General features: G+C 38.4%; 1 protein-coding gene across 10 annotated transcripts in view; it reads right to left on the bottom strand.

Moving 5' to 3' along the window:
* The window catches only part of LOC140740894 (transducin-like enhancer protein 4), a 150,119-nt gene that overhangs the window by 93,411 nt on the left and 30,919 nt on the right, over positions 1-25,789 (bottom strand). For 4 of the 10 annotated variants that reach the window (XM_073070520.1, XM_073070530.1, XM_073070552.1 and 1 more), the window contains exons 5-6: positions 5,361-5,423; positions 3,832-3,906 (exon numbers count right to left, since the gene is read on the bottom strand). In XM_073070520.1, the coding sequence (XP_072926621.1) occupies positions 3,832-3,906; positions 5,361-5,423 (138 nt within the window). Of the gene's footprint in view, positions 1-3,801; positions 3,907-5,360; positions 5,424-25,789 lie in introns of those variants that run through there. The other 6 variants (XM_073070510.1, XM_073070538.1, XM_073070546.1 and 3 more) reach the window with 3 other exon arrangements.

Genomic DNA, 25,789 nt, shown 5'->3' with positions numbered 1-25,789 from the left:
CGTTAACCAAACTGGTTCTGCTCTGCACTAACAATTCTGGCTACATCACATGGTACATTTTTGACAAGATGTCCTCACTAAAGCTGAATTAGCCGCTATATCAATCTCATTGTGACATACTTAACAAATGATTTACTGGAATATTCTAGAGGGCAGAAAAGTTGAGAAAAGAAACAGAGGTGGTGACTACGTGTCTTTCTTCTTACCAGATTAGACTACAAACAATTTGAACACAAATTAACTCCTGAAGTTGAGGCTAATTAGAGAGGAATGGCATCAAATGAGCAATGTGGCTGGCATCATAATCCACATATGGTGCAGATTTCCAGTATGCAAGTCTAATACATGCTGATGATCACCTCAAGATGGAGGACAGTACAAGTTGCATCAAAAATATGCACTCCAAATGGGAAGCAAATTAGCATCCATGATGGTCATGGTATGCAGAGTCACTTCAGAACCAATAATTAATTGACATAAGCCCAAGAAAACCTCTTAGTAGTGATTTCATCATTGAACATCCAAAAGGATTATGGTGCAGTCTAGCTGGTTTAAGCTGAAAGACTAGAAATATGCTAAAGTACAAAGTTAAAATCCAACTTGACCACGGCCAATCTGAACTCTTCCCCAGTCTGAGGAGTTAAACCTCTGGGTTTTTTTGTTTCAAATCCATTTTATACCAAACCTGACGCATGGTCAAGCTCCCCAATTTGGGCTCAGGTCTAGTTGTCAGAGGCTTGCGGGCACTACTTCTCAAAGAATACTAGCAATGCTGTTGTGACGGGCCTAATCAATACATCAATATTCTCTAGCCACACCCTTTCACTATTCTTTGGCACTGCCATTCAATAAAACATTCAGTATTCACCCACTTGTGAGGTAGACATATCTTCAAAATTAATAAAGGGTATCGACAGCACCTTGGCTATATCATTGGGAACTCTGCTAGGAATTTAATCCCCAAATTAGCTCAGCCCCATCAACCAGGATTTTGATTGCTGAAGGAGTTGTTACAAGAATTCTTAAATGACATAGATGATAGGACTTTAATCCAAGCACTGTGCTTTCCCAGTGCACTAAGAAGATTTTTAATAGACTATGTTGTCTTTTCTGAATTATGTTAGACGCCATTAGATCAGCAAATGATTCTATTTCAGTTTTTGCACATGGATACTCCTGGTCTTCATAGTTGTTGTTCTGCTATTTGATATATTCAAAGGTGCGTAACAGGAGCATATGATCTATATCCATTTCATGGGATATAGCCTTAGGTCAGCATACAAGATTCCATAATCATAGTCTTGTGTCTAAGAACAAGCATTCAATTACCAGCAGTTCGATTTTAGCTTTGCCTAAAGTTTTCTCCATTTAAAAGGATTCTATGGTATCATAAATGGATGAAATATGAATTCTTATTCTTAATCTGCAGCCATTAGACTTGCCTACACAAGTCCTCAATGTCGATATATAAAGTAGAGTTTGACATGCAAAATGCCCCATTCCTGAGGGATCATAAAATGTAACTGCATAGTATATTCATCTACCATACAAAGAAATGAAGCGTGAAAGGCACAGAACAAACATAATTCACAATTCTCCATGACTGGTTTAGATTCATCCTACTTTGTGAAAGGTCATTAGCAAGAAATGAAGGTCACTCTTCTATTCTATCTCATCTAATTAACTGCCAATATCTTCCATGTGGTCATCCAAGCTCCAAACAGTGCTTAAAGCAGCCCATTAAAAAACAACTAACAATCAAGCCATGTCTAATGCTACTATCACTAGCGATCAGTGGGTTTCAATTTCCTCCTTTATAAAAGAAGAGAAAAATGAAGCACTATCTGCATTTCAGATTGATTATTCAGTGACCCTTCACTTGGCAATTTGAATTTTAATCAAAGCATTTAGAATAATTAGCATTTCAAAGTATTTCTGATAAAATTAACAAAACAATAAGACTTCATACACAAAGAAAACTAAAAAGATGCTACATAACAAGTTAATTAAAATTTTTAAAAATGTATTTGCCAGAACCAGCTACAGTTATAAATGAAGGAGATTCTACAGAGATGAAGTTATGTCTCATTTTGATCTTTAACAGGGTGTATAGCAGCTCTTTAGTATGACAGACCATTAACTAACAGCATCAAACATACAGAGGTGAAAAGACACAGATATTTACAGCATAATTGCATTTAAAATCACATTAGTCAGCAGTATTTGAAAGGAGTGGAACGGAAAAAATGCTCTTCCTTTATTTGTTGTGCAGTTAACAAATTGGTACTTCAATGAAAAAAAATCAAAATGTTTAAACATCATACACTGAACAATAATTTATCCTTTGAATCAGGAGTCAACCCCAACCCTTTAAAATTATTATTTTTCAATGATTACTGATTAAGAAAATAACCACTGGATAAAAACCTTAATCCTATTTCAAAAAAAAAGACTAAAAAATACACAGGGCTCTCCAGATCTATAACCTAACCCTAACCGAATTCTTAGGGAAGTGGTGTAAATCATTGACTGCTATTTGTTGATTCCTCACTAAAGCACTCCAGAGAATTCATGAAAGGGTTGCTGGCCAATGTCCCTGCTATAACTAAACATAAGAACTAGAAATAGAAGCAGCAGTAGCCATTTGGCTCAAAGCTGTTTACACAAGATCCCTGCAGGTGAAAAAACACTTAAAAACAAATAGGCAATTGAAATGCACAAGACAATATTTCTTAGCTTTAAACCAGTAATAAAACGTTGAAATTCAAATATTCTGTGTTGGATGATAATCATTTATTATTTTCTTGCAATTATTTCATGGAACGAGATTTTTCTTTTTAGTGACTTTAGGAACCCTTTTAGCAGGTTCTAGCACATTCATAATAATCGCTTCAGAAATTGCAGTCACCCTCAATCATTTAAGTTCCTGCACTTCGAAAGTTTACAATATTACCATAAGGTGTGCAAATCTGATGCAATGATAACCAGCACTAAATTTTAAGGTAATGCTTTCAATGATCACTCATGAGCAATTAATGCAATGGTACAGATGCAAACATCTTCAACACAGCAAATAATGATGGATGGTAAGTTGTGTACTTTGCCAGAAGGAACAAGATTATTTACTACATCTGGAGCAAAGTGCAAAAATAGCTTTTATTAAATTAGCTCAAGTTTTTTTTTATGGTTAATACTTTCGGTGACTATAAAATCCAATCATGGAATAAATACACATTCTAAGTGTATAAATCACAATGACCTAAATCCTACCGGATTTGCACACATTATACCAGGAAAGATTACATTTTAGGTAAGAACTCTTTACTTGCAGTCTTCTTTTAATATATCATATACAGAAATCATAATGGTAAATAACGATCCAAACAATTATTTTGCTTTTTAGGGAAACCAAACCAAATTGAGCTCTTTACTTCCTCTGCTAAGCAATATAATGATTTGCCTAAGGCACACGATATTTCAATAGTTCCATTTGACATCGAGAAACTCGCATTTTAAATATTCGTGTGAATGACAATATTTTGATAAAATAGTAAGTAGGTACACCCCCTAATTATTCACATTCTATTGACTTTTTTTCATCTTAATGTGGACAGAGACCTGAATCCACACCCGATATTCAACCGCAATAGCTAGATTGAATTGAGCAATAATTTATGCCTGTACTTTCAAATTAAAGTTTGAATTCAAAATAATGGATCCCTTTACACCCGATCTCCCTCATTTTAAATGTTAAACTGGCTCCAGCAGTGGTGAGGAGAGTAATAAAATGGATATACACACTGTAAGGGGCAGACTTTGAAGACCACGTACCCCGATGATGGCGTTTAGCTCAGCCATGGTCACTTGCTTGGCCCGTTCCACTGCCTGCACCACTTGCTGTTGGTGCTGAAAGTGAATTTCAGAAAGCAAATAATGTCAGTTTCATTTGCATTCTGTAGAATTACATCCTCCTTAAACACAAGAGTGAAAAACCTCACTGGTCAGTGCCTTATGTACTATTCACAGAGCATATTTAACTGCTCAATCCAATCCCTTTGAAGGGTTCACTAACAAAAGGTTTTGATAAACTAATCTTTTCAACGCTTAAGTCAAAAGACAAATTGTAATTGAAAGGAAACATTACAAATTGGTTGCAAATCGACAACTAAAACCTACAATTTGTCACTTTTAATACATCTTAAAAAGCTGAAATTAATCTACAAGTAACTCAGCAAACATAGGCAAGAAATGCAATAATAGGTTATGAAAACCATGATAAAAATTAAACTTATGAAACTTTGCAAAATTGTATTCCATATCTATGATTGCTGAATAGTTTTTTTTAAAGAAGCAACTGATAGATTGTATATAATACCTTCTCAACAATGTACTTTCTATAAATTCACAAAGACTGGTAAGAAAATCCAGTGTAGCACCTTAACAAAAATATCTACTAGCCTTTATGGTTTAATGAAATCTGGTCAGTATATACAGTAGATCCAGGTATTTAAATTCAGACTTCCAACTAAAACATCAGACTCAGTGGCACATTGGCACATATTATTGAGAATATTCTGCTGAAGCATCCATGAAAATACAAGTACTCTCATCTTTAGCCTGCCCCTTAAATGGCAAGATATGGTGAACATTTCAATTTATGAAGTAAAAGGAACTAAGAATAAAAAATACAAATTATTATAATGCTGCACCTTTAAACTTCTAGTTCATTTTCATGCTATCTGTCAATATAAACTATATTATAAATCCTATTTAAGTTTTTGTTTTGGATCTTTGGTATCAAGTGGCCACTTAATCATCAACGCTTTGCTCAACTATAGAGCAATCCAATCCCTGCTTGTAAATTTTACATGAATGGAAGTGAGTATTTAAGTGACAAAGTCTGGGCTCAAGGATATTGTGCAAATTGTCCACTTGACACCATTGTCCAGGGTTATATGCGACCTAAAGCCAAACAGATTCTTTTTAAGCACCCATTCCATCAGAAATCACCATTTTCAAAAAAGATGAAGGAATGTACATGCAAGATCTTTCCATAAATTTCAAAAATATACACTGTTCTGCCATCTATATAGTTGCAACATTGAAAGCAATAGATATTTTAAAATAAATAGTTTCACACTAATGTTAGCCTAAAGTTCCACTACAGAATTGCATTTTTATTATTAAGATTTTAAAGCAAGTGGGAGGAAATTAATTTAGAAGTCAAATCTTTAGCACTCTTCAGTAGTCCAGAGTTAAACAAGGAAATTGCCTCAAGAAAACAAAAATACTCCCTCAAAATCAAGCGCCAACCACAATCTCAGCATCAAAATAAAATTGTAGCATAAAGCAGAACTTACCTCCTGAGACAAGAAAGGAATGACCTGAGCACAAATGGCATTAAGTCTCTTGACAATTTCAGCCTGAAAGACAAAAGAACAAGTATGCCTTTGGTCATTAGTGTATATATGCATATGTATGTGTGTGTGTATTTTTTTAATATATATGGAACTGCATTGTCTTATTACTTACCGCCAGGAAGCTATTTAACTTTTAAATCTACTTTATTTTCTATTGTAGCTAATCTCCAACTACAACTGAGAACAGAATGGATTACACACTTTCATGAGGTGTGGGATTAATATGGAATAAACATGGATAGACTGTCAAATCAGCAAAAATAATTTGAGGTCTATACATATGTATATATATATATATAAAAACAGAATAAATTATTAATTAGTCCATCCTGAAAGCTATACAATTTCTAGCCCTTGTATCAATAATTGAATAAATATGTTTACTTGCATATAACTGAGAATATTGCATCTGCAAAGAAAAATTTAAATAATCTTGAACCTGCAGTTTAGATGCAGAAACTTTATAATATATTTACTACATAATATTGGGATAAAATTATAGCACATACTTATGATTATATTGGAGAAATATTGGGACAAGTATTACTGAGTATCAACATTGCAGTTGAGCATTCAAAATTATATGCAGATTGCACTTGTCAATGTCCTTCTGTGATCGTGTAGACAAACATTTTAGTCTGCACCTTGGAGCAGCTGTGGAGGTGAGAAGGCCATGTGTTCAAAACCACCAAGGTGTTTCAAATCCCAATAATGGTATCATCGCTGTATGACTGGTATTTTAACCAGGAGCCCGTGCATAGTTCAATCCTATTAGGCTAACCATGCAAGTATTCAGGACTGGAAGTAACTCCAAAAAGAATTATAAATGTTGGCAACCTGCTTTGGCCTTGAATTATTTCTTAAAGATCAGATTTTAGATTGAAATGCAAAAGCTACAGTTTACATTATTTATCTCACTGTATCAGAGAAAATCAGAGATTTTGGATGAATGTCATAAAATTTAGAAGAATTGTGGTTAGAAAAATAGAAAATGCAACAGTCTACAAGTTTGAAGTAGTCTAAAATGACTAACCTAGTATAAAAAATGCTACCACAGAAAAGAATCAAAATTCACAAGATCATAAATCCCGTTTCAACATGTCACTACAAACATCTGTGCCTGCTGTTTCCAGTAGGTTGCAATGTTTTATTCAGTACATTTGAGCTACTGCAAAAGATCATTGAATTTTAAGTACAAATTATGTACAAACCAACTCCAGTGTTTGCAATATTTTGTGTTAGTTTTTAACATGTTTCGCCAAGGTTCTCCTACTAATAAAGCTTACAATAACCCAAGGATAAATGATTCAATACTGAGCACTACACTTATTTTCAATCTCTTATGGAGGCTCTAAAAGTTAAGGCAGACCACATAGGTGCAAAAACAGTGAAAAGTAAGGTTCTTGTTTTTTTCGTTTATATTAATGTAGTAGGAAATTCACTGGTGTACATTTTTTCTTCTAGAAATTGTTTTACTTTTCATTTCAGCTACCTAAAATGGTTGCAGCTCCAGCAACATCTGGGCACTGGATCAAACCAATTGGAACAGAACACTGAAAAGACTCACTTGCTCACTTCCTGCACCTGCTTACGATCCCATCAGATATGTTTCTGTAACCCTCTCCCACACACTGTTTTTGTTCATTTCAGACTACAAAAAAATTCAAGTTTTGAACAGTTCTCAGGAATGTAACCCTTCTGAAATTCAGGAACTGCCTGCAATCATTAATCCTTCAATTGGAGAACTCAAAATAGTTTAAAATATAGTAATTATTAAAGACAAATGCAGAAGAATTCCATAACTGTCACAGTTCTAGTCTTAAGATTAGACATTCAGATTAAGATTTTATTGAGATTTATTTTCCAAAGGTTTGCCACACAAATTCTGAAACAAGAAAGTATCCTGCAATGATTTCAAATCTGTAAACCAGTATCAGAGTTCGGGAACAGTATGTTATCCTTTGAAATGTGTTTCTCATTGTTAGTCATCAGAACCTCAATTAAGTTACAGTTTTGCATTCATTGAACTGTAGAAGTTACTGGGAATAAAATGCTGCCAGTTGGTCAACCATGCCAGTGTTGAATCTTAAGATGGAGATACTGTATCTACTTTCATCTCACTTCTCTTGTCCTTGCCCCAACATTTGTAATTACTTAACTCATTTCCTTTTGAATGATTTTGTGTCATGTGTGGTTAAGGAATCTATCAACCTACTGGATGAAAAGATACTCCAATAAACTTTTCTGTTTGCTAATAAAGAGTAACATCAAGTTTATGCCTTGGTTATTTTTGATCTTCAAAGCTTTTTATCTTGAGAAGGAATCTTCCCTGTTCCAGTTAAAAAGCTCCTAGTTCTAAAACTCTTCCTAATTTATCTTTCCATATTAAGAACATTCCAATAAATCTGCATGCCAGATTTTTCATCAAGTATTTCCTATAAAGGAGTGCCAATATGTCTATTATCAATGCAACATGTGGGGGGGGGGGGGGGGGAAGGGAACTTCCAATAAGATTAAATGGCAAAAGGCACATAGGCTTTACTGCTTCATCACCGGCTCCTAATATTATACCTAGTTGACCTACTGTGATAATTCATAAAACAATTCCGAATATGAAAACTGTAATCTGCTCCTTGGCTAATGCACTTAATATCTTAGGTATTAATGCATACATCAATGGAAAATTTTCAAAACTAAATTCAGGTATGAACTAAATTCACTCATTCCATCCACCAGTCCCCAGATCAAATATGAAAGCAGTCCCTTCTAAACTACTCCCTAACTCATAGTACATCAGTGTCACCTTTTCCTCATTTGTGTTCTGACATCTTTAGTGCTGCTCATTCCTTGATTGCCTCAACTCCTCAGATTCTTCCTTCTCTTTTACCTTGGTTCCTCCTGGCTTCTTCATTTTCCACTATACAATAGACTGAGCCAACACTACCCATTACATTTATTTCTTGCAGTCCATCCTGTATCCCCCCCCCCCCCCAAAATGCATCAAAAAATATAGCCCATCAATTCATTTCACCAAGTTACTATGCTCCCCCATTAATTTTAACTATAATATCGCTGGATAACAAATTTTTTCCAGAAGTGTTGCTTCCTCAGAATTTTTTTTGTTTATGATAGACTGCTTGAAGATGAACACAAATATAATTTCAGACTACTTGTATCACATAGGAATTTAGAGAAACAACAAATTAACTTTTATTGACTATAATGTGTTTAATTGCATAATGGTGCTGATACTTTGCAATAGTTCAACTAAGTAAAAAATATTTTGTTAATGATTTTCATTTGTACTCAGTGTCTCAGGCTTCTCCCTTAAGTGTCCAACAATACTTCACCAGCATTGATGGATTCCAGTTGCCCTGCTATCTTTTCTCCATGACCACAATGTCCTGGTGAAACCTTTCACCATGCTCATCACTGACAGCACCAAGATTTGCAGGGAAGAAGTCTAAATGAGAGTGCAGAAAATGAGTCTTTAGTGACATGTTGCATTTCATGGTTTTATATGCTTGAAGCATGCTTTCAACCAGATGGATATAGTTGTAGATGCCGAGAACAATTTCAACAACTTCCTTGAATGCCTTCCATGTGATTTTCTCCGGTCCTAGTAGAAATTCTTCAAATTGCCCATCATTGATGACCTGTTTGATTTGTTGGCCAACAAAAATGCTTTCCTTAATCTTGGCATCAGTTATTCTGGGAAGCACCTGTCTCAATATCAAAATCCTTCATAGAAATGTTTGTGCTTGATGATAGAAAAAACATCCTTACAGTCCTGAACCCAATAATAATGACTAAAACCTGTCCTTCCATGATAGGAAACTTTTCAGTTTACAATGTAGGCAACATTTTAATTGACTTGAATTATGAATTGAAATAATAAACATAAGTGATTTCAAAAAATGGTGCATGATAGGGAAATTTTATGGTGATTTTCATGATCAGTAGCCCAAAATTCATAAGATACACCTAAAGGTATTCAGGAAGCAAAATCTTTGTTGTCCAGTGTATTTCTAAAGCAGTCCTGTCCAACCATCCTACCAATTCACTGAAGCCAGCTTGTAAACTCCATCAATCCATATTTCTCAGTGTCACAAAGTCAGAGTCATAGAAACACAGAAATAGGCTCTTCAGCCACCTGGTCCATACCAAACCATCTAAACTGCCTAATCTCATCAACCTGGACCCAGAACAGAGCCCTCCATACCCGTCATCCATGTATCTATCCAAACTTCTCTTAAACGTCAAAATGAAGCTCATATTCACTACTTGCATTGGAAGCTCAATCCACAACCTCACCACCCTCTGAACGATGAAGATTCCCCTCATGTTCCTCTTAAACCTTTCACCTTTAACCCTTAACCCATAACCTCTGGTTGTAGTCCCACCATGGAACTCATATTCTCCGGTCCTGGCAACATCCTTGTAAATTTCCTCTGTATCTTTTCAACCTTACTTACATCTTTGCTGTAGTTAGGTGACCAAAACTGCACACTATACCCCAAATTAGGTCTTGTTAACATCTTTTACAACTTCAACATAGCATCCTATCTTCTGTACTCAATACATTCGATTAAGAAGGTCAATGTGCCAAAAGCTTTCTTTATGACCCCATCTACATGCGCCATCAAATTCAATGGATTATGGACATGTATTTCCAGATTGCATTCCCCAGTGCCCTACCATTTACTGTGTATCGCACATTCTCTCATTCGGGCTTCTATGGACTGATGAAGGACTGTTTAGTTCTACCAAAGTGCAACACCTCACGGTAGTTTGCATTAAATTCCAAATGCCATTTTGCAGCCCGTTTTTCCAGCTGGTTCAGATCCCACTGCAAGCTCTGATGGTCTCCTTTGTTATCCACTACATCCCAAATTTTGGTGTCATCCACAAATTTTGAAGATCCAGGTAACCATATCAGCATCCAGTTCATTGATATAAATGACAAACAACAACAGACCCAGCACCAGTCCCTGTGGCACTCTACTAGTCTCAGGCCTCCAGTCAGAGAGGCAACCACCTACTAACAATCTGGCTCTCTGACAAAGCTAATGTCTAATCCAAGTTACCAGCTCATCTTGAATGCCAAGTGACTGAACCTTTTTGACCATACTCCCATGCAGGACCTTGTCAAATGCCTTACTAAAGTCCATGTAGACAACATCCACTTCCTTGTCTTCATCAACTTTCCTAGTAACTTCCTCAAAAAAAAACTTTTAAGATTGCTTGGACATGCCCTACCATACACAAAGTCATGCTGAAATTCCCTAAACAATCCGTGTCTAACCAAATACTCATATATCCACAGTCCCTTACAATACGTTCCAATAACTTTCCTTCTACTGACATCAGGCTTACCAGCATATCATTTCCTGGTTTACTGTTAGAGACTTTCTAAAATAGTGGAACAACGTTAGCTATTCTGTAATTCTCCGGTACCTCATCTCTTGCTAAGGATGATTTAAATACATCTGCTAGGGCCACTGCAATATCTGCATTTGCCTCCCACAGGGTCCAAGGGAGCACGTTGTCAGGACCTGCGGATTTGTCCACTTGAATTTGCCTCAAGACAGCAAACACCTTCTCCTCTGTAACCTGTATGGGATCTATGATCTCACTGCTGCTTTGCCTCAATTCTATGGACTGCCAAGTAAATACAGATGCAAAAAATCCATTTAAGATCTCCCCCATCTCTTTTGGCTCCAGACATAGATTACCATTCTGATCTTCCAGATAACTAATCTTGTGCCTTGCAATCCTTTTGCTCATGTCTGTAGAATCCCTTCTCCTTCAATTTGGTTGCTACAGCAATCTCTCGCATTCTTTTAGCCCTGATTCAAGTGTTCTCTTTCATTTCTTATACTCAAGTACCTAATTTGTTCCCACCTGTCTATACCTCCTTTTCTTTCTTAACCAGGGTCTCAATATCTCTCAAAATCCAAGGTTCTCTAAACAGGCACATATGAGCTTTGTACTCGCAAAAATTTCACTTTTGAAGGCCTTCCACTTGCCGAGTACATCTTTGCCAGAAAACAGCCTGTCCCAGACCACACTCCGATTAAGAGTCTCAAACCGCAGACCAGACCAATTCTTTTCCGTATTTATTTGAAACCAAGGACATCATGGTCACAAGATACAAAGTGTTCCCCTACACAAACTTGAGTTACCTGCCCTAGCTCATTCCCTAATAGCAGATCAAGTATTACACTCTCTCTCATGCGGACTTCTATGGACTTATTAAGGAAACTTTTCTGGACACATTGAACAAACTCTATCCCATCTAGACCTCTTCTAGGGCTAACCAATATGTGAAAAGTTAACAATCACCTACTAAAACAACGTTATGTTTCTTGCAGGAGTCCGCGATCTCTCTATAGGTTTGTTCCTCTCAATCCCACAGACTACTGGCCTGTCTATAATATAGCCCCATTAACATGGTCATACATTCTTTATTCTTCAGTTCCACCCATAAAGCCTCACTAAACAAATTCTCCATTCTCTCCTGACTGAGCAGTGCCCTGACATGTTCCCTGACTAGTAAAGCCACCCTTTCCTGTTTAAACCCTCCCACTCTGTCACATATAAAGCAATGGAACCCAGAATATTGAGCAGCCAGTCCTGACTCTCCCCCAACCGAGTCCACTAATGGCTACAATGTCATAATTTCATCTGCTGATCCATGCCCTAAGCTCACCTGCTTTTCGTTCAGTACTTCTTGCATTGAAATATACAGAGTTCAGGACATTAGCCTCACCATGATCAAACCTCTTGATTCCTGACGTTCCCTGAGGACCTCGCAATATTTGTCTCCACAACCTCTCCACTATCTGTTTTGGCACTCTGGTTCCCATCCCCCTGCAACTCTAGTTTAAATTCCACGAGCAGCACCAAAACCTTCCTGTTGGGAAATTGATCACTTTCCAGTTCAGCTGCAAACCATCTCTTCTTTACCTTCCTTGGAAGAGAGCCCAATGATCCAAAAGTCTGACACCCTCATTCTTCCACTAACTCCTTAGCCAGGTGTTAAACCATATAATCTTCCTATTTCTGCCCTCACTAGCCCATGGCATGAGTAGCAATCCTGAGATCACAACCCCAGATGTCCTGTCCTTTAACTTGGCACCTGAACTCACTTTGCAGTACTTCATCACTTTGTCATTGGTACCTACTTAGACTATACCTCTGGCTGCTCACCCTCCCAATTATAAATGCTGAGGACTCAGAGATGTCCTTGACCTTGGCACTCAGGAAGCAACATACCATCTTGGTGATTTCATTCTCTTCCACAGAACCTCATTTCAATTCCTCTAACAAATTCCCTATCGCCACAGCTTGCCTTTTCTCCCTCTTTCCCTTGAGTCACAGAGGCAGCCTCAATTCCAGAAATGTATCAATGCGACTGCTAGGATTTTCCTCTGCTAGGTCATTCCCCCACCAATAACAATATCCAAAGTGCCGTTGAGGGTGACAGCCACAGGGGTACTCTGCACTGGCTGTCTAGCCCTTTTCCCTGTCCTGACTGTCACCCATGTCCTGTACCTTAGGTGTAACTACCTCTCTATTTCTCCTATCTGTCACCCTACTGGTGACTTATTCAATTTACTCACATTCCTGCCAGCCACCATACAAATGTTAAAATTTCCATACAATCCTCTCTTACCACTACTGGAAAGAATTAGCAGCCATAAAATTTAGACAAACCTTTACAAATATAACTTTAAATCTGCATCTTGTTTTATGTAAAATTTTAAATACTATATTGCACAAACTAGTCATTGAATACTCAATACAAGATTACAGTGACAGTAATGATAATGTACAATTTAGTAATGCATACTTCAGAGGAACAAAACTTCAAGCACAGATGAAAGCAAATATATATTGGCAACACACACAAAATGCTGGAGGAACTCAGCAGGCCAAGCAGGATCTATGGAAAAGAATAAACAGTTGACATTTTGGACTGAGACACTCCATCAGGACCTGTCAGTACATGAACTCCTCTACTGCTGCAATGAGGCCACACTCAGGTTGAAGAAGCAACACCTCATATTCCATCTGGGTAGCCTCCAAACGAATGGCATGAACATCGATTTCCAGAACTTCCGGTAATTGACCCACCCACCGCCCTTCACCATTCCTGTTCCCCACTCTCACCTTATCTCCTTACCTGTCCATCACTTCTCTCTGGTGCTCCTCCCCCTTTCCTTTCTTCCATAGACTTCCACCCTCTCCAATCAGATTCCCTTTCTCCAGCCCTTTATCTCTTTCACCCATCAGCTTTCCAGCTCTTTACTTCACCCCCCCAAGTTTCACCTATCACCTTGTGCTTCTTCCTCCCCTTCTCCCATCGTCTTGCTCCGACTTCTCATGTTCTTTCCGAATCCTGATGAAGGGTCTCAGCCCAAAACGCTGACTGTGCTCTTTTCCATAGATGCTGCTCAGCCAGCTGAGTTCCTCCACCATTTTGAGTGTGTTGCTTGGATTATGAGCATCTGCAGATTTACTCATCTTTGAGCAAATATATCGTGGGTGTAGAATATACAACAGAGATTGAGTTTCTATCCTTAGCCTCTGGTGAGTCTCCAGTCTCCCATTTTTCTCCTTCAATGCATTGCTACTTGTTTTTTTCCCTACCAGATAGGGTGGCAGTCATAGCTTGGTGGGGAGTTGTTTGGTGAGGGTTACATGAAAACTGTAACTCAGAGTACCTCCCATTTTGTCAGGACAAAATAATCCTTGCTTGTTATACCTTTACACCATCGCTTCTTACATGCTTGTCCAGCCATCATTACCTCACTCTTCAGTTCTATCCACTCGTTACCTATGTCTTAATGTCTCCTTTCCCCAACACTCATCACTTTCAATACTCCATTAACTTGCTACCACTTCAAAGATAAAACCTGCCCTAATTGTGACCTATTTCACGATTACTTTATTCCTACCTATTTCCTTCAAAAGTTTAACTTGCCTGAACTAAAGAGTCTTTATTTGCTTGAACTAACATGAAATGAAGAATAAATTGATCCTTCAAATGATCAGCATAATACACTCTTCTGAAAATGCAAAAGCAGATGTATAATTGTTATGCAATTTGTTCCTCGATAACAAACAATTTTTATTATTTAAACAAAGCATTTGATATCTGCCTACACTGATGCCACAGAAAAGCACTTGGGATGAAAGTGCAAATGGAATCAATACTAAAAAGAAGCATTATAAGTGTGTTCTTGACAGTGTTGCTGTGCTGGAAACATGGCACCGATCCCATCCCTGGCCAACAAACTCAGTGGAGTTTATTACCAAGGCAGTGGCTTTATCACATCCAAAAGGAGGGAATGAGTAAGACCACAAGATCAATGTAGTCCGTCAACACACAAAGCAGTCACGACAGTCTACAGCAACATCAGCACTCACCTCATCGGCAGAAGTGCAGGCCTGATCCCTACATCGTGATGGCAGAGGGTGAATGGGCTTTTGGAGCACTTAGGCAGCTGGCAGGGATAAGTGGCGGGAAGCAGATTTGTGAGGACGGATGAATGGGTAAGGGGATCCCTGCGGAAAGCACGGAGACGGGGGAGGGAGTGGAAGGTAAAGATATGTTTGGTGCTAGGATCCCTTTGGAGGTGACAGAAGTTGTGGAGAATTAAATGTTGGATGTGGAGGCTCATGGGGTGGTAGGCAAGGACAAGGAGAATTGTCTTACTCCGTATTTCTCACCAACTATCAGTGACAAAAATCACTAATTTCTAAACATAAATGCATGCAATTGACATTATTTAAAAACAATCCATGCTAGTGTAGTGTCTAATGCCCCACAACTGATGCTAGTTAGAAGCTGCCCAGCAACAGTCTCCTGTCCCAATTAAGTGGCATAGTGTCCCAAATTGTTGATGTATCCCGGCTATTTTCTTGATTAGTTTTTGTCCAATAAGAGCTGTCCCAAATAAGTAGCTTCCTGATTAACTGATGGCAGAATTAACCAAAATTCACTGGATCACCCCTAAATAGAATCCAGGTTTAGCTCACAATGTCACAGTTATAGTCAAATAATTACAATCCAATGCTGGATTTTAGAGAGAGGCTTCAGCTTTCAAATAAAACTATAAAATGTTAAGAAAGGATGTACAGTTAATTGCATTGCTATAAGTTATGCAATTTATGGATGTTCCACTATTTTTGTTGAAACCATTACTCTTTCCACTATCTACAACAAAAAATAAACAATATTGGTATATTATTGTCAGATGTACCAAGAATACAGTGAAAAGGTTGTCTTGCATACTGTTTATATATGTAGATCACAGTGCACTGAGCTAGAATAAGGTAAAACAACAGCAGTGAAAAATAAAGTGTAAAAGCTACTGAAAGAGTTCAATGCAGGTAAATGATAAAGTGCAAGATCATAATGAGGTAGACAAGAATCCATTTCATCATTCAAGAGTTTGATATCAGTGGAACAGAAGCTGTCTTTAAACTTGGTGGCATACGCTATCAGGCTTAAAATCTTTACTATTTTCGAAAAAGTGGGAGAAGACAGAATGTCCGGAGAAGGTGGAATTTCTTTGATTATGCTGGCTGCTATAATGAGGCAACAATTAAGTATGAACAGAGTGCGTAGAGAGGAAGTTGGTTCCTATGATGTGCTGAGATGTATCTACACCTCTTGCAATCACAAATAGAACAATCTTCATATCAGCTACAATGCATCCAGACAGAATGCCTTCTATGGTGCATCAACAAAAATTGGTAGAGAGTCGATGGGGTCATACTGAATTTCTTTAGCCTCCTGAGGAAGTAGAGACGTCGGTGAGGTTTCTTGGCCATGACATCAATATGTTTAAACCAGGACAGATGAAACTCTCAACCTCAACACGTTGACATGGTCAGGATCACCACCCTCTGTCTCCCCCCACCCCCCCCCCATTCCTGAAATCAATGACCAGCTATTTTGTTTTGATGAATCGAGGGAAAGATTGTTGTCATGAAACCACATCTCCAAGCTCTCTATCTTCTTCCTGTATTCCGACTCATCATCATTTGAAATGCAGCCCATAACAGTGGTATCATTTGCAGATGAGAGTTAGATAGAGAGAGAGTTGTAAATAGAGTTAGAGCATAATTTGTTCATGAAGTCACTGGTGTAAAGAAGGTAGAGTAGGTGGCTATGTCCAGCCTCTCGAAGAATTTCACGATGGTAAATGTTAGCACCATTGCATGGTAGTAAGGCATGTCATCTTGTTTTTCTTGGGTACTGGGATGATGGTGGTTTTCTTAAATCAGGAGGGAACCACAGCCCAAAGCAGGCAGGCAGAGGTTAAAAATATCTTCAGATACTCCTGCCAGCTGATTCACACAGGATCCAAGGACATGACCAGCGACACCACTTCCAAAAGACTAATCTTATGTCTGCGATGGTGAATGTAGATTCAGGTGCAATGGAGGCCGTCAGGGTGGGTTGTGACATATCCACTCCCTTCTGCTCAAAACATGCATACAATGTGTTGTGCTCATCGGGAATGGATGTCCTGTTGGCACTATTGCCACCCAACTTCATTTCATAGCCCATTATAATATGCAAACCCTGCCAAAGTTGACAACTAGACTTGATTTCTTATAAATGACTTACATGTAATTTGAAGGTTGCTTACCTAAACTTCAGAAGAGAGTGAATGTTCCAGTTCATCCATGGTTTCCAGTCTGAAAACACCCAGATTGTCCTCTCTGCTGCACAGTCCTCAACACACCTGCTGATAAAGTCTGTGATGGTAGCGACACACTCACTTAGGCAGCAGCAGAGTCTTTGAACACAGACTAGTCTACTGACTCAAAGCAGTCATGTAGAATCTCATTTGTTCTAAATTCTTCCATTTCAGCTTCTGTTTGTATGCAGAGAGTGGGAGCACAGCCTAGTGGTCTGATTTACCAAAGTGTTGATAATATGGTTTGTATGTATTACAAGCAATGTAATGTCTGGTTGCCCAAACTGCAGACATTTAACTTTACAGCTAAAATCCATTACTCATATGAACAGAAGATTTATATAATTAAAAACAGAAAATGCTAGATAAACTCAAATTCAGCAGCATCTGTGGAAAGTAAAGTGGTCAATATTTCAGATCGGTGACTCTTCATCAGAACTCAAAAGATTTTCCTAAGATTTAAAGAATTGAATAACTTGCTTGACCCAGCTCAGATCAATGAGCTGTTCCGAATCTATGAGCAGTTCATTAAAACGTTTGCCATTCATAATGACTCACCACTCTGAAACTACTGCCCAAACTGTTCGCATCACACACAGTAGGCTTATCTTGTTTACCTCCTCTCAAACAGAAGTAGTTACTTCATCATCAATACCTCCATCTAATAACTTTTGCAATGATTCTTTTAAACAGCATATTATTGAGCATCTAGATTGTGTATATTAACTATAGTAATAATCACAGTATTGTAACTAGCAAGAACTATTATTAAAATCAATTTGTGCTGCCAATTTCTAATTTGGCCTATGATTCTAAGTGCTTACTGATTTTATCTCAAATTATTACGAATAGAAGCTAACACATAAGATCAGATGGATTGATCTGCACTCCAGGGCAACGACGTCCATACTTCAGGCATTTAATATCTACTTTTACTTGGCACAACGTAGGACTTCTGCAAAACCTCCTTCAACATTCTGGGAAACAATGATTAATTATTTTCTAATTTTAGATTCAATCTTACTAATAATTTACTTTTGAATATGGATCTGCAGCCATGCAAATATCATATGCAAAAATATCTGAATACAAAATGGAACTTGCTATTCGTTCACTCTTAATTCACATTTAACATGCACTGCCCAGGAGATAAACTAACCCAAAATATTAATTTCCTATGTTTCAACATTCAACCTTAAGTGATCCCACTTAAAGGCAACCAGTTATTTGACAAATATTCTCACTAGTTTCTTCAAATTTGCTACTTCTTCTCATTACTGTTTTGGAATTTACTTTCCGAAAAGTGCTTCAACCTTCAATATATTTATTTATCTAACAGAACCATCCTTCTTGAGCTTTGAACATATTGTCTAAGGAAGCAACTCTCCATATACTGTATAAACAATGTCTATTTTGAGCACTTAATGAATTTGTAACTCTAACTCAGTTAAGAGACTCACTTATAAATCTCATCTTGAGTTTCAGGCAATAAATTTTCTCATTAAATGATTGATCATATAAATATCACAAGTGCAGCTTCTGCCTCGCGTTTAATCTTGTTGCAAAAGAATGATTTAACCTTTAGACAGAGAAAGTATGAATGGCAGGATTCAGTTACTTATGGGACGAAGAGAGGGTGTAGGCAACCCAGGGAGAGTTCAGTATACCTTTATTGGACTGGTTCCAGGGACAGAGCACGAAGATCAAGTGGAATTGGACTATATTCTGTAGAAGGGCATCAAAACATACAAAGTAATTACATGAGCTCAGCAAGCTATCTCTAGGGGGAAACATTTCCACTGACAGAAGAAGTTTCTTCAGTCAGAAGATCATAAACCATTGAAATTCTTTACCACAAATGTCTGTGGAAGCTCAGCCATTGTGTTCATGGAATAGGAGGATAGTGCTAGAAAGTGGCACTGAGCGAAGATTTTGAATGATGGTGGAGCAAACCTACAGGGATGGACATCCTACTTCTGCTCCTACTTTATTACAATTATATATGCTACCTCAATTCCAACCCAACATTCAGTCAGTTCTCCTCTCCCCAGCCTCAATCATTTGTTGAAGACTTTCTGACTTGAAGGCTTCCCTCAGCTACCAATCTCCACTTGACCTATGTCCCTTTCTGCACTTTATCCTCCCATCTTTCCATGCATTTACCCTCCAAGAGCTAACTATCCCTCCTCCCACAGTCCACCCACCTATCACCATCCCTCCAACTTAATATTAAAGTTTACATTTATATCACTCCCATGGAGTCCAATGCCCCCATTACAATATCCAGTCTAAAGCTGCTTAATATTAATGGACAAAAATTGAAGATAAGGAATATATTTCTAAGCAGTTAACTTATAACAAGAAAGAATCAGATTTAAAATCACTGACATACAATGTAAAATGCATTGTTTTACAGCAGCAAATAAACTATATATTGTACACACACACATTGTTATGTATAATTAAATAAGTTGTGCAAAAAGAGAGCAAAACAAGAGAAAAAAAAGTGAGGCAGTGTACATGGGTTCACTGTCCACTCAGAAATCTGATGGTGGAGGGGAAGAGCTGCTCCTGAAAGGTTCAGCGTGCATCTTCAGGCTCTTGTACGTCCTCCTTGGTGGTAACAATGAGAAGAGGGCCTGTCCTGGGTAATGGGGGGTCCTTAATAATGGATGCCAACTTTTTGAGGCATCACATTTTGAAGCTTGGGAGGCTAGTGCCCATGATGGAGCTGGCTGAGTTTGCATCTTACTGCAGCTCTTCTGATCCTGCGCTTAATTTTTGGAAAAAAGACAAATGATGGGATGGGGGCTGGGGATTAGGAAATACTCTACATCAAACACAGCAAGATGTTTGATGGTCCTGACGAAGGGTCTCGGCCCGAAACGTCGACAGTGCTACTTCCCATAGATGCTGCCTGACCTGCTGCGTTCCACCAGCATTTTGTGTGTGTTGCAAGATATTTGATGGATTCAGATTCTCCTGCTCATATTGTTATCATCTTTGTATTTACAGAAAACAACTGCATATTTACTAATCAAATAGGAAGAAAATCAAATATCAACATCCTGTTTTGCTTCAAGTTTCCCTGCAAATAAGAATGCTGAATCTGATGATATTTTTGCTATTTGATTCTTTTCGGTGAGTCACGAAACTAAGAACCACAAAACAACGTATGGGCCTCTCGGCCCGCAATGCTGTACCGGCCTATATAAACCGACTGCATGATCAATCTCACCCTTTCCTCCTACACATCTCATAAACCTCCAATTTTTCTCATATACATGTATGTGCCCGTCCAAGAGTCTCTTAAAATGTCCCTTTTGCATTGGCCTCCACCCCCACCACTACACTCAAGGAACCTACCACTCTGTGTAAAACAAAAACTTCTGATATCTCCCCTAAATCCCCCCCCCCCCCCCCAACCACATTAAACAGGCTTCTTCTGTTATTGGCGATAGTCAGACTAGGAGAAGGATGCTGTCTGTCCACTCTATCTATGCCTCTCAAACTTACACACATCCGTCCAGATGCCTCTCATCATCCTTCACACCAAGAAAGAAGTCATTTTCCCCTAATCCTGGCAGCAGGATTAACTCCTCTGCACTCCCTCTAAACCTTTCAAATCTTTCCAATAATGGGGCAACCAGAACGAAATACAATATTCCACATGGTCTAACCAGAGTTTTATAGAGCTGAATAATTACCTCATGCCTCTTGAACTCAATCCCCAACTAATGAGGTCATCATACGATACTCCTCCCTATGGACATGAACCCCAAAATTCTTCTGTTTCTCCGCACTGCGAATAATCCTGTCTGCATATCAATAATTTAGGTGATGGCTTTGTTGCCAATTTGCAGATGATATTAAGATTGGTGGAGGGGCAGGTAGTGTTGAGGAAAACAGTAGGCTGCAAAAGGACCGAAGACAGGTTAGGAGAATGGGAAAAAGAATGGCAAATGAAATACAATGTTCGAAGATGCATGGTCATGCAGTTTGGTAGTAGAAATAAATGAGCAGACTATTTTCTAAACGGGGCAAAAATCCAAAATCTGAGATGCAAAGGGACTTGGGAGTCCATGTGCAGAACACACTAAAGTGAACTTGCAGGTAGAGCCAATGTGAGAAAGGCAAATGCAGCGTTAGCATTCATTTCAAGCGATCTAGAATACAAGAGTAGAGATGTGATGCTGAGGATTTATTAGGCTTCATAAGGCACTGATTGGCAAGGCCTCACCTTGAGTACTGTGAACAGTTTTGGGCTCCTCATCAAAAAGATGTGCTGGCATTGGAGAGGGTTCAGAAGGATGATTCCAGGAATTAAAGGGTTATTCTATGAGGAGCGTATGATAGCTCTGGGTCTGTATTTGCTGGAATTTAGAAGGATGAGGGAGGATCTCATGAAAATCTTTTGAATGTTGAAAGAGCTAAACAAGAATAAATGTGAAAAGCATGTTTCCCATGGTAAGACAAGAAGCCACAACCTCAGGATAGAGAGGTGTCTATTTAAAACAGATGTGGAGAAATTTATTTAGTCAGAGGGTGGTGAATTTGTGGAATTTATTACCACAGGCAGCTGTGGAGGCTAGGTCAGAGGGTGTATTTAAAGCAGAGCTTGATAGGTTCTTGATTGGACACTGCATCAAAGATTACAGAGAGAAAGCTGGGGAGTGGGGCCAGGAGGGGAATAAAAGCATCAGCCACAATTGGATAGCGGAGCAGACTCAATGGGCCAAGTCCATCTCCCACTTCTCCACCCATCTCTACATTCTGCCTATATCCCATTGTAACCTACAAATAACTTCCAAGTTTGTTTGGAATTATAATATTGATGACAGAACTGTAGAGATTGGTATCATTACTGTCCAGATGCTCCAGAGACGAGTATAGGGCCAGAAGATGGCCTAGACTTCTTCTGACTGTACCGAAATTGTAGTGGGTTGAGATTGTTTAGGGGACTGTAGCTGGTATGTGCCCTGACCAGCCTTTCAAAGCACTTTCTGATGGTGGATATCAGAGCCATGTGGGTGGTGTTCATAATGGCACAGATTCCTGTTTTTCTTAGAAATCAGGATGACAGAGGTCTTCTTAAAGCATTTGGGAATCTCAGAGTGAAGCAGGACGAAGTTTTTTTAAAAAAAGTCTACAAATACCCTCCCCCACCACCAGCTGATCTGCACAGGATCCAAGGATATGGCCAGTTGCTTTCCAGAGGTTCACTACCCGAAAGACAGATGTTACATCTGCGATTGCAACTGTTGGTTCAGAAGCACTGGAGGCCCAGAAGAGGCCCTTTTGGCTCAACAAGCCACGCTGCCCGGCAACTCATCGACTTAACACTAGCATAATCACAAGACAATGACCAGTGAACCTACTAACCAGCATGAATTTGGACTGTGGGAGGAAACTGAGGGACCTGAAGAAAAATCCACGTGGTTACGGAGAGAAGATACAGACTCCTGAGGGGCAAATTAAACTCCGTTCTCTGACACACAAAGCTATTATAATGTCTCGCTAACCACTATGCCACTGTGGCACCCTTGGTAGAACAAAAGCTCTTATTCTTGGCAGATTTGAACTCTGATGAAGTCAAAGGTGTAAATAACATACGATAATCCGCAGATGTTAAGTTGTTGTGACTAAAGGAGGAGAATTAAGCAAAAATTTGTGAAGTAAGCTTCTAGGAAAAAAAATCATTACAAGTGTTTTTGTGATACAACTAGCCAGCCTGTAAACAGATGGTATTTGCACAAAATATATCAATTGCAGCATTTTTAATAATCCAATTTTCATCCAGATAATGAAGAATAAATGGAATAGAGGTAGGAGTGCTGGAAATGATCCATATAACACTCATTTTCAAAACAGATAAACTAACCCAGGTAATTAATTCTCTGGAAGTTAGTAATTCTGATTGGTACCTACTAACAACTGAGTGAATACTTGCAGAAAATCGGAGTTCATTATTTAGTAAAATTAATACCTTAAGTGGTGAGATCAAAAAGGATAATTCAATACTGGGGTGAATAGCAGGAGATACAGGTATAAAAAGTAAACAATAAATCAATATAAAACTTCACTTAGATTCCACCTGGAGTATTCTATTAGGCATGGCCTCAAAGATATTCAGGCCTTGAAGTGTTCAACACATATTCACTAATACAATGCCCTGAATGAGGAAACAAACAATGACATTTTGAAAAACTGGGTGTTTTCATTACTGATTTGGTGGAGATGCTTAACATTATCAAAGTTAGGACAGAGTGAGTAGAAAGGTTTACTTTATTGCACAAGAGGCTATCGGCATTAAACTCTGCCCTAGCCAACAATGTTTATATTCCACGAGTGAAGAAGAAAGGAACAAGGTATACCAAAATGGGATTTAGTCTGGGAGTAGGAAAAAATATCTATATATACACCAGTTTTATGAAGCTAAACACACAAATCAATCCATGTTGATATTCATGAAATAGGTTAGCATGTGGCTGAAAGGAAATAGAAACAGGTTAAACATAAATGATTAGGATTAGTGTCAAATTATTAAGGATGGACACCACAGATGTATCAGATAAAATATCCTATTTCTGTGATGCAATGGCTAAGGAATTCTGATCAAACCAAAAACTACAGCAATGTGATGAACAAAGTAAGAGATTGGCAATTAGGAGGAAGCAAAAATATCCATGGGAATGAAAAGTTAACATACTGCACTAATATACTGAATTATATTTTTGTTAATGAATTATTTGCCAAATACACAATAGAAGCGAAAATGGGAAAAGGAAAAGTTAATTCTGTTCTGGGGAACTTCTTTCTAATCCCAACATAAATCCAAATGTTTTCCTGGTAGGTTGTAAGTGTTTATGTCTGCTGTGCATTAGAATCTCAATGGGCAATGCTCTGGAGTGTTGAATAAACTCTCAGTCTGTGGATATGCTCATTGCATTAGCCAACTTTAAACCAATTTTGCAAGCTTCTTTAAACACTTCAGTTCAAAGAACAGTGAACGATGAGACTCTTCCTTAAAGCAGTAACAACATCAATGTAAATGTTTATACTTGTATATTATATCTGACAGAGCATTTAATTCTAAAAATAAGAACAAGGAAATGAACCCTGCAAGAAAAAGATGAAGGTACCAAGAGGCCTGATGCACATTAATTTTTGTCAGCAGTCACCTTGTACACTGGGTCTCCTTCAAAGAAACAGATGTGCCTAATGCATCATTCTTTGCACCTTCTTGGAATTGAGAGTAATCAACTCTGCAATCTAATCTCTATTCTCCCCATAAAGAATGGATCCCTTCATGTAAAATCAAACCTCTTGTGCTGCTTACAATGTTGATCCCTTCAAAGTAGCACCAAGGTACTGTAAACATAGCCCAAACTAACCCTTGGAATTCTGGCTTCTGGTTTTCTTTCTCACTGTGTTTGTCCTCTGATGAATACTGAAGCTGCAATGACTAATGCGTTCCACTGCAGTCCTGAAATGTCAAGCTACAGAAAAATAGAGAGGAAAATACAGATGATATCACAACTCATGTACTTTCAGTTTGGTCCTGAAGTCACCAGAGAGTTCTCACTGCTTAACCAATTCAAGCTGTACCTATCAGACTTTATGTGGGAGTTCTAAGATTACCAGCAATCTGGCAAATACAAAAATTTGACTGGTGAATCTGTATGTGGCAGACGCCCTATTTAATCTCCCATGTAAAGTTTCACATTGCCTCGGACTTGCTGTGTACTGCAGCGATACCCTTCTACTAACTTTACATGGGGCTTTTAATTGATTGAGTATTTCTATATTAGAAAGACAAGAGCAATGTGAAATTATTCAAGTCAGATTTTTCCAAAAATACTCCCAACTATTAAGAATAAAAAAAGCTAACATTCATTCAGGTCGTCCTGTTTAACATCACAATATGGTGTCACGTGAACTTGTGAACATACATACCAGAATTCTGCAAGTTACTCATTTTCAAAATCTATATACCCAAGATTTCTGCTGGATCCAATATGTAGATCTGTAACTGCAGGCTCCAGAAATACTCCTTCCTTGTGAAGTTTCCAGATTCTTTTCTTCTTGTCTTACATTGTGTTTCACTTCAGCGTCACTTTTTCCTCCACTTGAATGCATGTTAACAACCTCTTCCCCTGCTCCTCAATTGTCCCTTCTACTTTAGAGTTCTCCCCTTCATTTCTCCAACAAGCAGCAGATTACCCAGCTCCCTGCTCTCCCTCTCTGCCACTTATCAGAGCTGGAGTAGGTAACCCTGGAGGTTAACATGAACTCACCTGTTGGCACTAAAGTCCACACAGTATGATGGAAAATATTCAGATGCCAAGTTAGCGTCAGTGGTGACAGAAACCAAGTTTTTAAAAGATTAGCTTTATTCGTTGTATAGGCATTAAAACAATTAATGAAATGCACTGCTTGCATCAGCTACAAACACACTCCAAGAATTGTGCAGAGAGCAAGTATCACTGGAATCTCGGCACCAACATAGTGTGCCCACAACTCACTAACCCTAACCCTACGTCTCTGGAATGTGGGAGGGAACCGGAATATCAGGAAGAAACCCATCAGGGAGAATGTACAAACTCATTACAGACAGCGTTAGTGATTAGTGATTGCTGGCACCGTAAA

The sequence above is a fragment of the Hemitrygon akajei genome, chromosome 2 (genome assembly GCF_048418815.1).
Source record: "Hemitrygon akajei chromosome 2, sHemAka1.3, whole genome shotgun sequence".
Classification (NCBI taxonomy): Eukaryota; Metazoa; Chordata; class Chondrichthyes; order Myliobatiformes; family Dasyatidae; genus Hemitrygon; species Hemitrygon akajei.
The sequence above is the reverse complement of the archived record's forward strand: the minus strand, read 5'-3'. Positions and strand labels throughout refer to the sequence as shown.